Source organism: Solanum dulcamara, chromosome 2, assembly GCF_947179165.1.
Source record: "Solanum dulcamara chromosome 2, daSolDulc1.2, whole genome shotgun sequence".
In the NCBI taxonomy this organism is placed as follows: Eukaryota; Viridiplantae; Streptophyta; class Magnoliopsida; order Solanales; family Solanaceae; genus Solanum; species Solanum dulcamara.
The window spans coordinates 59741523-59753428 of record NC_077238.1 but is presented as its reverse complement, the minus strand read 5'-3'; the positions used below and the strand labels follow the sequence as shown (position 1 = coordinate 59753428).

General features: G+C 32.9%; 1 protein-coding gene across 1 annotated transcript; it reads right to left on the bottom strand.

The window, feature by feature from the left end:
* Positions 1-1997: 1997 nt before the first annotated feature.
* Positions 1998-3057, bottom strand: LOC129876261 (ethylene-responsive transcription factor ERF017-like). Its single transcript, XM_055951645.1, has one exon. The coding sequence runs from the start codon at positions 2979-2981 to the stop codon at positions 2319-2321; it is 663 nt and encodes a 220-aa protein (XP_055807620.1). The 5' UTR covers positions 2982-3057; the 3' UTR covers positions 1998-2318.
* Between the last annotated feature and the right edge of the window lie 8849 nt (positions 3058-11906).

Sequence of the window (11906 nt, the reverse complement as noted above, 5' to 3'; positions counted from 1 at the left end):
AAATCAATTAAGTCTAGTCTACTTAGGCATCAAGCAACTGCTATAGAAGTCTGATCACAAACTTTTAACTCTTTTTAATTTATAAAGCTTTAGCTTATTCTAGATGTATAAAATATCAATATAACATATAATCAGACCCCAAATGGCCTAAATACATTTTGATTATATCCTAATCCTAAATTCCAGGCCATTATCATGCTTACCGCACCCAAATCAGGGTTTTTACACCATTAAGTCAAATCAAACCCTACCCTAAGATCACCACAATAGATTCTAAGGTCTAAGAATCAAATTTCTAAGTTAGGGAGTAATTTGCGTACCTTAACCAATGATTACGATGAAAACAGATGAAAACTGCCCTAGATCACCTCTGCACTTTTTCAAAATGTTCTTGGATGATAATGGGGAGTTTTTTGTTTTTATATTTTTAGCAACTTAACCCACCATAGCGACCATTCCGCTATAGAGACGGTGATGTAGAGGAATCTTTCGTTATAGGGGTGGTTAATTTTGTCGCCATACTGGTATGCCCTCCGCTGTAGCGGGAAATCAATCAAAAAAATTCCATTTCACAACACACCTTCGAACCTTGACGTTTCAAACCAACTCCTTCACATCAAGTTTGATATCGGCAGTTTAATTCACCCGAATTTACTTCCAAAAAGACATATGGACTCCTTTTCGTCTTAGCAAAAAAAATAGCAACCGCACTTAGATGTTCCACCCAATCCTTTCTCTGAATTTTCCTAGGTCTTATGTCACTCAAATTTCGTTCAAGACTTGCCTAACTTGAAATTTTCAACTTACTATTCTAAAAGTTATATCGCCCGATTTCTCTTACAAATATTTCTCCATTAACAACCAAAAGGGTCGTTACATAAATGTATTCATTCATAATGATCCATTGCCAATATCGTTATCTTAAGGTGGTAATACCTTTCCTTCAAATTAGTCCACAATTCAAGTGGATCTTTCATTGTCAAATATTCGGCCTTTAATCCTTCATCCAAGTGATGACGACAAAAAATCATAGCTTTTTCTTTGTCCTGATTCTGTACTACATTACCCTTAGTAATATTGGCACCAAGATAGCGTCTAGATAAATTTCAGCATCGAGTACCTATAATTGATAATTTTTGCCAGAAATATCAACTGCCACAAACTCCAATTTCAAGAAATTCGACATGATGAAAACTATTATAACAATAGTTAAATTAGATCAAATAAATAAAATGTAACCACTGAAAATTAAGAATAACGTATATAGTATTCTGTAATAAGAAAATTTATTTTCGTTAATTAATAAAGTCTACTGACACCTTATATTATTTAGAGAACATAAAAACTAAAAATATTCAAATGTATACTTGTGTTTAGAATTTGAAAATAAATACAATTATATCTTAGAAACATACCTTATAAGAGACTTCGTGTTGATCACATGTTATAAAATAAAAACAGTATATTAGATCTAATAGGAAGATATATATATATATATATATATATATATATATATATATATATATATAGTAACTTTCCTTTCAATATTCTTATCTCAACCTTTTGCGAATGAAAGAAATTTATAAGGCTAATTAGATGTGGAGGAGTAAATTTGCTATACTTATGACATTTATTATGAGCCTAAAAGTCATAAAGAAATGATTTTTTTACCATATGGACATCTACTTTTCTTTATTTACAACAATTATTTATATTTTAAAGAGAGCACATAGTATTAAATATAGGCAGAGAGGAGATCATCTAAACATATATTCTAATTAATATTAAAAATATAGTAACGACAATGATATTCAAACGGTTGATAACTACAATTTAATTTGTTACTTTTTGATTAGCACTGGACTGTCCTAAAGAAGAGTATATTTCCATTTAAGTACCAGTAGTAACAAGAAGAAAAAAAACTACAACAATATAATTAAGTTACAAATTTTATTTGCACGCATGAAACAGTTTAGCAGATGTTGAACTATACTACGTTGCAAAGCTTGAAAAAATCAATATATATGTGTCATGGTACCAGATGTAATTTCATTTACATGGTAAGAAGCAAAACAAATTGGATGATTCACAAAAGACATAGAAAATCTCATTTGCTTATAACTTTTATTGTATATTGATTTGTACCACAAAATGAACCCATGGAGCCTACTATACAAAATTCTTGATGGCCACATAGAACTAAAAAGGAAATAAAAGAATATTCCTAAATTTAAAAAGGACAAAAGAGGCAGCATTTCTAGAGCCAAAAAAAAATCTAGAATTGTTACACCTTTGCCCAAAAAATCTTTAAAAAACTTTCAGAAGTTCCAAAGTAATGATCCCTGTGAAGAGAACCCATCATAGTTGTCTTCGTCAGGGTCGATATTGGGCAACGGCGGTATTAAAAAGTCACCGGCGAGATCATCAAATCCCGAAAACATCCCAAGGTCATACTCGTTGTTATTGGCAGTTTCTAACGAGAGAAACATATCTGCAAATCCAGAATCAAGGGTCATTTCGGTCATCTCACCATCTGCTTGGACCACCGAATTAGATTGACACTCCAGGTGTAACAATAAAGAAGAGGATGACGATATAGAAGAAAGATCGGAATTATCTAAAGGACCCGAAATGCTATCCCGGGGCTCCGGATTCAAGTTGGCAAACCGGGCAGCGGCCACCTGTATTTCGGCGGCACTCATAAACCTTCCGTTAATAATTTCGGGCGGATTATCCGGGAAATTCATGAATTTGGCAGGATCGCCACGCAAGCAAAATTGGGCTGCGTCGAATGCCCTGGCAGCTTTCTCGGCTGTATCATAAGAACCCAACCAAATCCTTTCTCTACTATTGGGTAATCTAACTTCAGAAACCCATTTTCCCCATTTTCTCTTACGCACTCCTTTGTACTTTGGCGACGAATTAGACGAAGATAACGAAAAAGAGGATGATAAATCAGATGATTTTCTGGATTTCACCATTCAGTTATCAATTTTCAAGATAATTTGATGGGGTTAAGTGATTAGTTAATTGCTTAAGATGATGATAATAGTTAGCATTTGCTGCTCTAATACATATATATATATATATATGCTTTGCGGAGTGTACTGTCAAGCAGGTGTAGAAAATTGTGGGTCAAAAGAACGTGTTCAGATTACGCGGTAATGTATCAGAGTGACAGAATTGAAGCATGTGCGTGAACACAAATTCCTCGTGGGTGAATTCAGCTGTGTCGTGGAAGATGACAAGTTACTTTTGAACAGACACTTACGTTGGAGAATTTGATATGTCAGAGTCTTCCTCACTTTTTGGGTCCTACTCGCTCCCTCTGCTTGGGATCGTCCACATCAGTTTTGATGAAGTGATGATTTGTGGGGACCATTTTTTATATAGTGATAATTGACGATTTTATAGCTTTTCTATGCCAACAAATTATGAAACTGAATATGCTTGTTTAACTTTATTTGCAAATAATATTACAAATTTATTTCAGGTTGAAGTAACGGTTTGAACTTTAAACTTAAAATTCATTGTTTTTTTCTTTTTTAAAAAAGAAGATTATATTATCGATTGCAAAAAACAATTACAATGGAGCAAGTGTATGGAGATTAATTGGATTGAGGACACTTTCAACAAGTAATTTAGAAAATAGCCATTTAATTTTTTTATTTATTTATTTTTTAGGGTTAAGGTTAGAAAAGGTGAAAAAGTGGTAGAGTCATGTGCCTATTTGATATTTTAGAAATTTGAATTGTGGGGTTATGGACCTATTTAATATTTTACAAACCGGGTTGTAGGGTTAGGGGCTTCTTTAAACTTTACAAAAACTTGATGATAAAATACAAATTTATAAAAATATATTTAACCATTACTTAAAATATTAAATAAATTTTAATATTAAAAATGACATCTCACAATCTAATATATTTAAAAGACCCTCGGGATTCAAATAAGTTCTAGAAAAGTTCATTCATTCTAAACTTCCGACTTCTCCCACTTCTCTTCAACGCCTCTTCATCTTCCAAAACCATCAACCTCCATAAACTCACCTTTCTTCAAGAAAAAAGACGTTTTTGGAGTTCAAAGTTCTCATCCTCAAGTTCAAACTCTCATCGATTTCATCTCAAGAAAGTTTAATCGTTCAAACTTTCACCTTTCTTTTCATATTCTTGATTTTGCATTGTTATGGTGTTTCGATTTGGGAAATACCTAAAAAGATTTTGAATATTTATGTTTATTCCAATCATTTTTTTGAGATTTTTACTGTTTTTGAAATCCAAAATTTTTGAAGATCGAAACTTTTTGGAGATCGAGTTTAATGTTTCTGGAAATTTCTACCACTGCATGGTCGATTTTTGTTAAAAGTAGTACTTATTTGTGTTATGTCGGAAAAAGACGGTTTAAAATTAATTTCAACTTTATAGAGAGAATCAATTTTAGAAAAAAGAGGAGTCGCCACTTAATTTTTTAAAGAAATTAAGAAAACTTAATTTAAAAGACCCTAACAAATTTAAGTCTTAAAAATTCAGAGAAAAAGGTACAAGATTCTTATTTTCACTTTGAGAAGGTGTTAAGCATTCAAAGTGGCCACTAACGCGCGGTTATCCGACAATTTAAAAATTATTTGACTAACTTTTAAAAATATTAATTTAAAAGGAAACGAAGATTTTAAAATTATTTCTTTATTGGAAAAAAATGATCAAACTTAAACATTGAAAATAATATACATGTATAAAAAAAGTAAAGTTTACCAAATGCCTAAGTAAATGTAGAAAATCATATAAAGAGTAAATTAACATGAATTGGTTTATCTTTAGAAGAATCTAATTAAGTTAAAACAAATTAAAATTAATATCTAAGCAAACATAAATAACATAAGTGAATAAATTATTACAACCTGAATTAATATAAATAAACAATAAATAACACATGAAAATAATCTCCGATACTTAGTTTATGTACGCCTAGACTAAGCTATTGGGTCATCTGCATTTTGGGCCTTAAGCACAATTTTATTGTATATCGAAGTTGTATACATACTATATATCAGAATGTATATATACTATATACAATATATACAACTTTATTTCTGTTTATCGAACTGTATACACACAATATACCACTTATTTGTTCCTTGTATCTGTTGTATACCATTGTATATTAAACTATATATCAGTGTATACAATATTGTTTTTCTGCATATCAGACTATATAGATACTGTATATCAATATATACAACACTGTTTTTCACCTGTATTCCGTGTATACAGCCCAATATCAATATATAAATCATGAATATTAGCTCTTTTCCATTTATCAACATTCGAGCAATTCAAACAAGATGATGGGAGACTCAAAACTCAACGATATGCAATTATAGGGTCCAAAGATGGACTCAAATTTATATCACATGCACCAAAATAAAATTACATAAGCATTTATTTATTTTAAGCTAAACCAAGGAATATATCATGATATTTTAAGTTATCAAATGGATAAGCATCCTAGAAGTGACTAACAACATGCATATATGTTGACAAAAGAAAGGAAAAAAGAAATATATTCAAGTAACTAAAGAATACGGATTTAATGTATACGCTATACTAGCTCAAATTTTAAAGAAAGAATTAAATCAATTAAGTCATGAAAGTTCTAATTGAATAATAAATTTAAACATATTTTTATTATCTAAATCATGTTAAAAAAAAGAAATTAAAAACATGAAAATCTATATTATCAAAGGAAACTATTTGGAAAAAAAATAATGAACAAAACTAAGATCTTTCATGAAATAATACTAACACATGATAGCTAATTAATTCTAACACATGCTAACTATAAAAAACTTATATCATTAATCTAATTATTATTAATACATGCTAATAAAAAAAACAAGACTACGAATCAACTAAATATAAAATATTAAATAATTAAATAAAATAAAGTTAAGAAAAGACTTTACCTCTTTCCGGGCAGCAAAACTGAAGATGATGAGCAGAAGAAAACGTCACCACCACCCAAGAGCTTGATGGAACTCCAATCTACAAAAACAAAAAAAAAGATTAAAAATTTAAACTCGAACCTTCGTGGGTTCGACGTTATAAGAACACTATTCTTAACCTAAATTTCAACTTCAATCTCCTATTTTCCTTGGAAAAAAATATAGATTGAAAGCTAGAAATTTTCACAACTTTTAAGCTGGAGACAAGAGTCCAAAATCCTAACCAAGTTAAAATATTTCTAACTTTGGGGTGGCTAAAAAACCTCCCCCTTCTTCTCCTTCTTAATGAAAATATGAACCTTTATATAGGCTCCCAAAACCCCAAATTCCTCAAGGATTTTCGATGTGGGAGATTTGGAGTTCTTTTTTTTTTTTAGAAAAAACTAAAAATTTTAGAAATACAAACTATAATTAAACTAATCTAACTATCATTGTATTTAGTTAAAAATAAAATCTATTCAATGATGATTTTCGAATAACTACATAATAGTAATCAAAAATATAGTTATATAGAAATATGTATATTATACTAAAATTTATAAAAAAAATAAAAATAGTTAAGAATAACATGAAAATATCTTTGTTTTTATAAAAGCTAATTATTTCAAAAATATTCGAAATTCAAAGAAACTCGATAGCTAATTTGCGTTGTGGAGGGTCAAAATTGAGTGTAAACAATTTGGATGTTTTTATTTGACCATTTTTATGATTGTGTTAATAGATCAGTGGTCAATAGCCTTACTCTGGTTTGTTGTGTTTCTCTGATTGATCGTGCTTGTAGATAGTATATTATGGTTAAAATCTTACTTTGGTTGATTGTGTTACTCTGATTGATCGTTCTTGTACATAGTATATTATTGCTAAAATTAGAGGCGGCAACATCAAACGATCTACTCCTTCTACACCTAGAAATAAGAAATGAAAGGCTACTGAAGAAGTTTTGAAAACTTCAAAAAAGAAAAAAATCATAGTCGAGGAGCCTGATGAGTTAGAATCTGGAACAATGGCTGAGATTGAAAACTACTACGACAGTAGTGTCGAAGCCGGTGATAATGTTGAGTCTAGTGAAGAGGACAGTAGTAGAGACACCCTTAGTTGAGATGAGTTTGATCCCCTATCCTTGTCAATTTGTGCAAAAGATATCTCTGGTGATTCTTGTGGTCTATTGACTTGGATGGATAGTATAGGATCGTTTCCAACAAAAATATCTGTTAGAGCAAGGATGACTCTTTATCAAGATTTTAGAAAAGTTTTGGTTGATGAAAAAATTTATCATTACTATAAGGGTACTTGTTTTGGCCACTTGAGGCATATTTCAGATTATTTCAAGTTCAATGGATAGTTGTTTCATTATATGTTGTTGCAACATGTCAATAATGATAAAATATTATATATGAAATTTTGTTCTGTGTAAATGATAATCCTTTATATTTTGACTTAAGAGAGTTTGCATTAATTACGGGGTTGAATTGCTCAGCATACCCCTATGAATCAAAAATGAACAAAGTTCTTCAAAAAGGATATAAAATTTTATTACAAAGTTACCAAGAAAAAGAACATCACTGGTGCAAAGTTGTTGAGTTTGATCAAGAGTACTAGAATGAGTAAAGAGCAGAAGATGAAGTGCTCTTTAGTTTGGTTTGTCCATGCAATGTTGCTTGCCCATGATCCGCCAAAGATTGTGGATTCAAACCACATCAAGATGACAAATGATTTAGATTTCTTCATGAGTTATCCATGGGGGAAATAGTCTTTTGATTTAACGTTGTCGTATCTGAAGAACAAAATTATTTTGAAGAAGCAGCAGGAAATGTACAATAAAAAGAAGAATGCATATTATGCTCTCTATGGCTTTCCCTGGGCATTCCTGGTACTTATTTATCAATAATGTAGTTGATTTTTGATAGAATCTTGCTTATTTAGTAGTATTTTATAGACCCTGGTTATTTATATGTTCTTTTATTAATTCCAAATTTGGATATATGAGGCTTTTCCTCATCTTGAAAAGTACACTGGAAAGTGTTTAGATTATCCTCTGCCCATTCTTCATTTATTTAGATGGCACATAGTGAAGAGCGATAATCTAATGGAAGGTGATTCATTTAAGTGCAAAAAAAAGTTCAAAGGTATAAATTTATTTGTTATTTTCTATATTTTAAAACTAGTAAATATTGTGCCTTTCTTTTTGTAGATTGTGCACCCATTCCTTGTCCTTACTATCTGTGAGATGAAACAGAATTACATGATAGTATTTAATTCATATACGGATGAAGCTAAGATCACAGTCCTTGATGCCTTGAAGGCAGATTTAAAAGGTGTGGTTGTCCTTATTTCAACAGTAGGGGAGGATCAATATTTGGATGATCACACTCCAATCCAAGTTTGTGAGAATTCTGTTTTGAGTGAAAAGAAAATTATTTTGAGTACTTCTATTGATGAAAATCTATGTAAGCGTATTGCATCCTGATCTTGCGTACATTTATGAGCCCAATTATAAATAAAACCCATAATTCATTAGTCAAGTTGAGAGCAAATTCCTAGAGTTTAGTTGATATTTTCGCATATTTGTGTATTGTTGTAACCAACCAACCTGATTAGACTCTTTTAGGGCTAATTAAGAAAGAATGGACATTTAAAAAATGCTCGGATTAAAAGTGGAGCTCAAAGGAGAAGTTGAGAATAAAATGTGAAGAAAATGCATCATAAAGAAGTGTGTCTGCATCCCGCACTGAGCTTTAGTGATTTAATTCCAACACTTAAAATTTATTTGACTCAACAGTGTGGTGCGCGCAAAGTCCACGCCGTGGCCCTGGTTTTGGATAGAATAAATTTCCACCGACACAGAAAATGAAAAATTACACTAAACTGAACCAAGTCCGCATTGCATATTTCAGTGCGCTTACTTTAACTCCATATTTTTGGTGCTATAAATAGCACCTTTACATACTTTATTGAAAAGTAGATTAGATTGTCAGATTTGGACTGAAGGAGACGAAGGAAGAGCTACTTTTGAGTGATATTTTCTTCTTTTCTTTCAATTGAATTCAAGTTTTTATGTTATTAATGATTTATGTAATTATATTACAAATTATGAGTGGCTAAATCCTCTTGTTCTTGGGTTGTAGCCACAAGATGAAGGTTTAAATCTTATTTGCTTTGGTTGAAAATGAGTTTTTGTATGTAATTATTCTATATTCTTGTTTTGATACTTTTAATGCTTGATCACCATTATAATAAATTTGTTGTCCACCGGGAACTCGAAAGACGGAAAGGGGGATAGAATACTAGAATATAGGGACAAACATTCATTTGTAACGACCTTTTATAGTAATTTTAATTGCATCACTAAGTTTGGAATGTCAAATTTGGTGGGGTAGCATATATTATTTTCACGCCCAACATTCTGAATGAAATTTGAGTACCCCGTCGGAATATCTGAAATTGAGAAAACTTATTTTTTTCAGCTGATATTTGGTGCAGGAGAATTTTTTCTCCTCAATTGTGGGCCTTTTGTCCCATTCGCGGAGGTCTAGGAAATTGTTCTCCGCGTTCGCAGGGCAATGGCCGAGATCGCGGAGGTATGCCTCTTTTGCCTCCGCATTCCTGGATGTGTAAGTCTTTTACCTCCGTGTTCGTGGGTCTCTGGCCGTATTTGCGAAGACCAAGCTTTCTGACCTCAGTGTTCGCAGGCCACTTAGGCCGAGTTTGCGAAGGCCAAGGTCCTGGTCTTTTAATAAAAGACCAAGGACGAAAATCAGCCATAGCTCCTCATTTCAAACCTCGATTTCTCCTTCAATACAAGCTCAAATTTAACGATTTAAAGGTCTAGATTCAAGAGAATTTTGTGAGAAATCCGTTGGTAAGCTTAGAATCTTGCGGTAAGGCTTCGTGTGAGGTAAATTTATGAAATTAGCTACTAACCTTAGTCAATTTCTTATTGATATTTTGTTGAACTTTGGGAGATTTTATCTTGATCATTTAACCTCTGGTTTTAGAAATTTTTGGGGATAATTTGTGGGGTCATTTGAAAGGGACGTCATGGTTTAATTTGTTGGGAATGGAAGAGTTTCCCTTTTGAGAAATTGTTAATCAAAAATGATGCCATTTTCACCTTTTTAGTCCGAATTATTACCATTTTATTGCATGATCGTCTTGCATTTTTTTCCACCCCGAATGGGAGTTCAATTTGATCTTTGATCTTGGGGTGTGGTTTAGAACCTATTTTGAGGTCAATTTTGGAATTCTGGATACGGATTCTACATTTCTTATTTTAGACCCCAAAATTAGTCCATCTCCAAAAATTATAAAATTGGTGTCTAAATGACTATAACGACGTCGTTATTCTATTTTGATAGTGTGGCAGTGTTCTGAGGCCATTCAGAAGGGAAAAAATCCGGCATAGTGATTTGGGGCGCGCATGTTTAGCTTGCAGGTAGTCTACGACTATTCTTTCTTTAGATTGAGATAAAATATGTGAAAGCATGTTGAACTAGATGGAATTCCGGTTGAGTAGCTTATTTTTATATCTTAGGTGTTAGAAACCATGTTTTAGGTTGCTATTGGGGTTTTTAGATAATTATAAGCATGTGTTCATTTTTGTTATTTGTTAGTGTTGTAAGAAGAGTTGATTCCAACATTTTTGATAGTGTAGGCCTTAGTATAGGTTGTAAACTTGCCTTAGTTGCCTCGGCATTTCTACCTTGAGCTTAGATCCTTGTAGAATGGTATAGAAGGCTAGTGCCCGGTAGTTTGTCTTTAGCTAGGCGGTACCTTTGCTCTTAAGAACTCCCTCATCCATAACTCAACATAATTATGACTTTCGAGAAGCTTCGGAGATACTAAACCATGAGAGCATTTGGTTTTGATTCCGGTTCAAGCTTTGGAGGCATATCAACTCACTCATTAGGAAGCAGATTTTTGGAACTGTTATCATCCAATTGGAAAGAAGAATACTCGGCACCATGGGATAAATCATCTGTGAGCAGTTTGGTACCCAGCCCCAACCTCTGTTATGAATTTCCATCAGGGAAAATCTGGGTACCCAGCCCCGAGCTCTGACGGCTTGCTAGGATAATTAGAATCTAGATACCCAGCCTCGACCTTGATCGTACCAAAGTTTTACCATGAGCATTCGGATACCCAGCCCTGGCCTCGACTATACCAATGCATTATAGAGAGCATCCGGGTACACAGTCCTGACCTCAACCACCTTGAATACTCGGGTGAGCATCTAGGTCCTAGTCCCGGCCTCGGCCGCTAAGTTATTTCTAGTGCATCAGTTCTTGGAGATTCTTTCTTCAGAAATAACATGGTTCTTTGGATCTTGGCATTGTAGATTCTTGATTCCTAGCCTCGCTAGTTGTAGTTATTCAATAAACTCGGTGGGGTTATTGGGGTTCGTTTGGGATTTTATTTTAACTTGCGCACAAGTGTTCCGGCTGAACTTATGGGGGCCCAGTTGGGTGTAGTTAGCTGTAGTTCCCTTAGCTAGTACTTTTTCCACCTTAGATGCTTATTATGATTCCTGTTTAGGCTTATTCCTCTTTTTTGTATTATTTTTACTTTTTTTGCTCAGTCGGCCTATGATGCCTACCGGGTACTTATTGTCTTGGTACTCATAGTACACTCTACATCTCCTTTTATGAAGCAAGACTGAGCACCAGCAACCATCACGGATAGATCGAGCCTGTTGCAACCAGCTTCAAGGACTAGGGTGAGCACTTCACATTTTGGGATCATTTGTGTTTCCTTCAGTATAGATGGCCTGTCTTTTGCCTTTTTGAGACTAGCCAGTTGTTGTATATATTTCCGGTCCACTTTTGGGACTTGTACTTGCATTTTAGTTTTATAGTAGCTCTGTACTTGTGACCTTCAGGTTTTGGGACAAATCTTTAGCTGTATATAT

Excerpts from the sequence above, each read along its gene's own strand:
- LOC129876261 (XM_055951645.1), bottom strand. The coding sequence starts at position 2,981 with ATGGTGAAATCCAGAAAATCATCTGATTTATCATCCTCTTTTTCGTTA.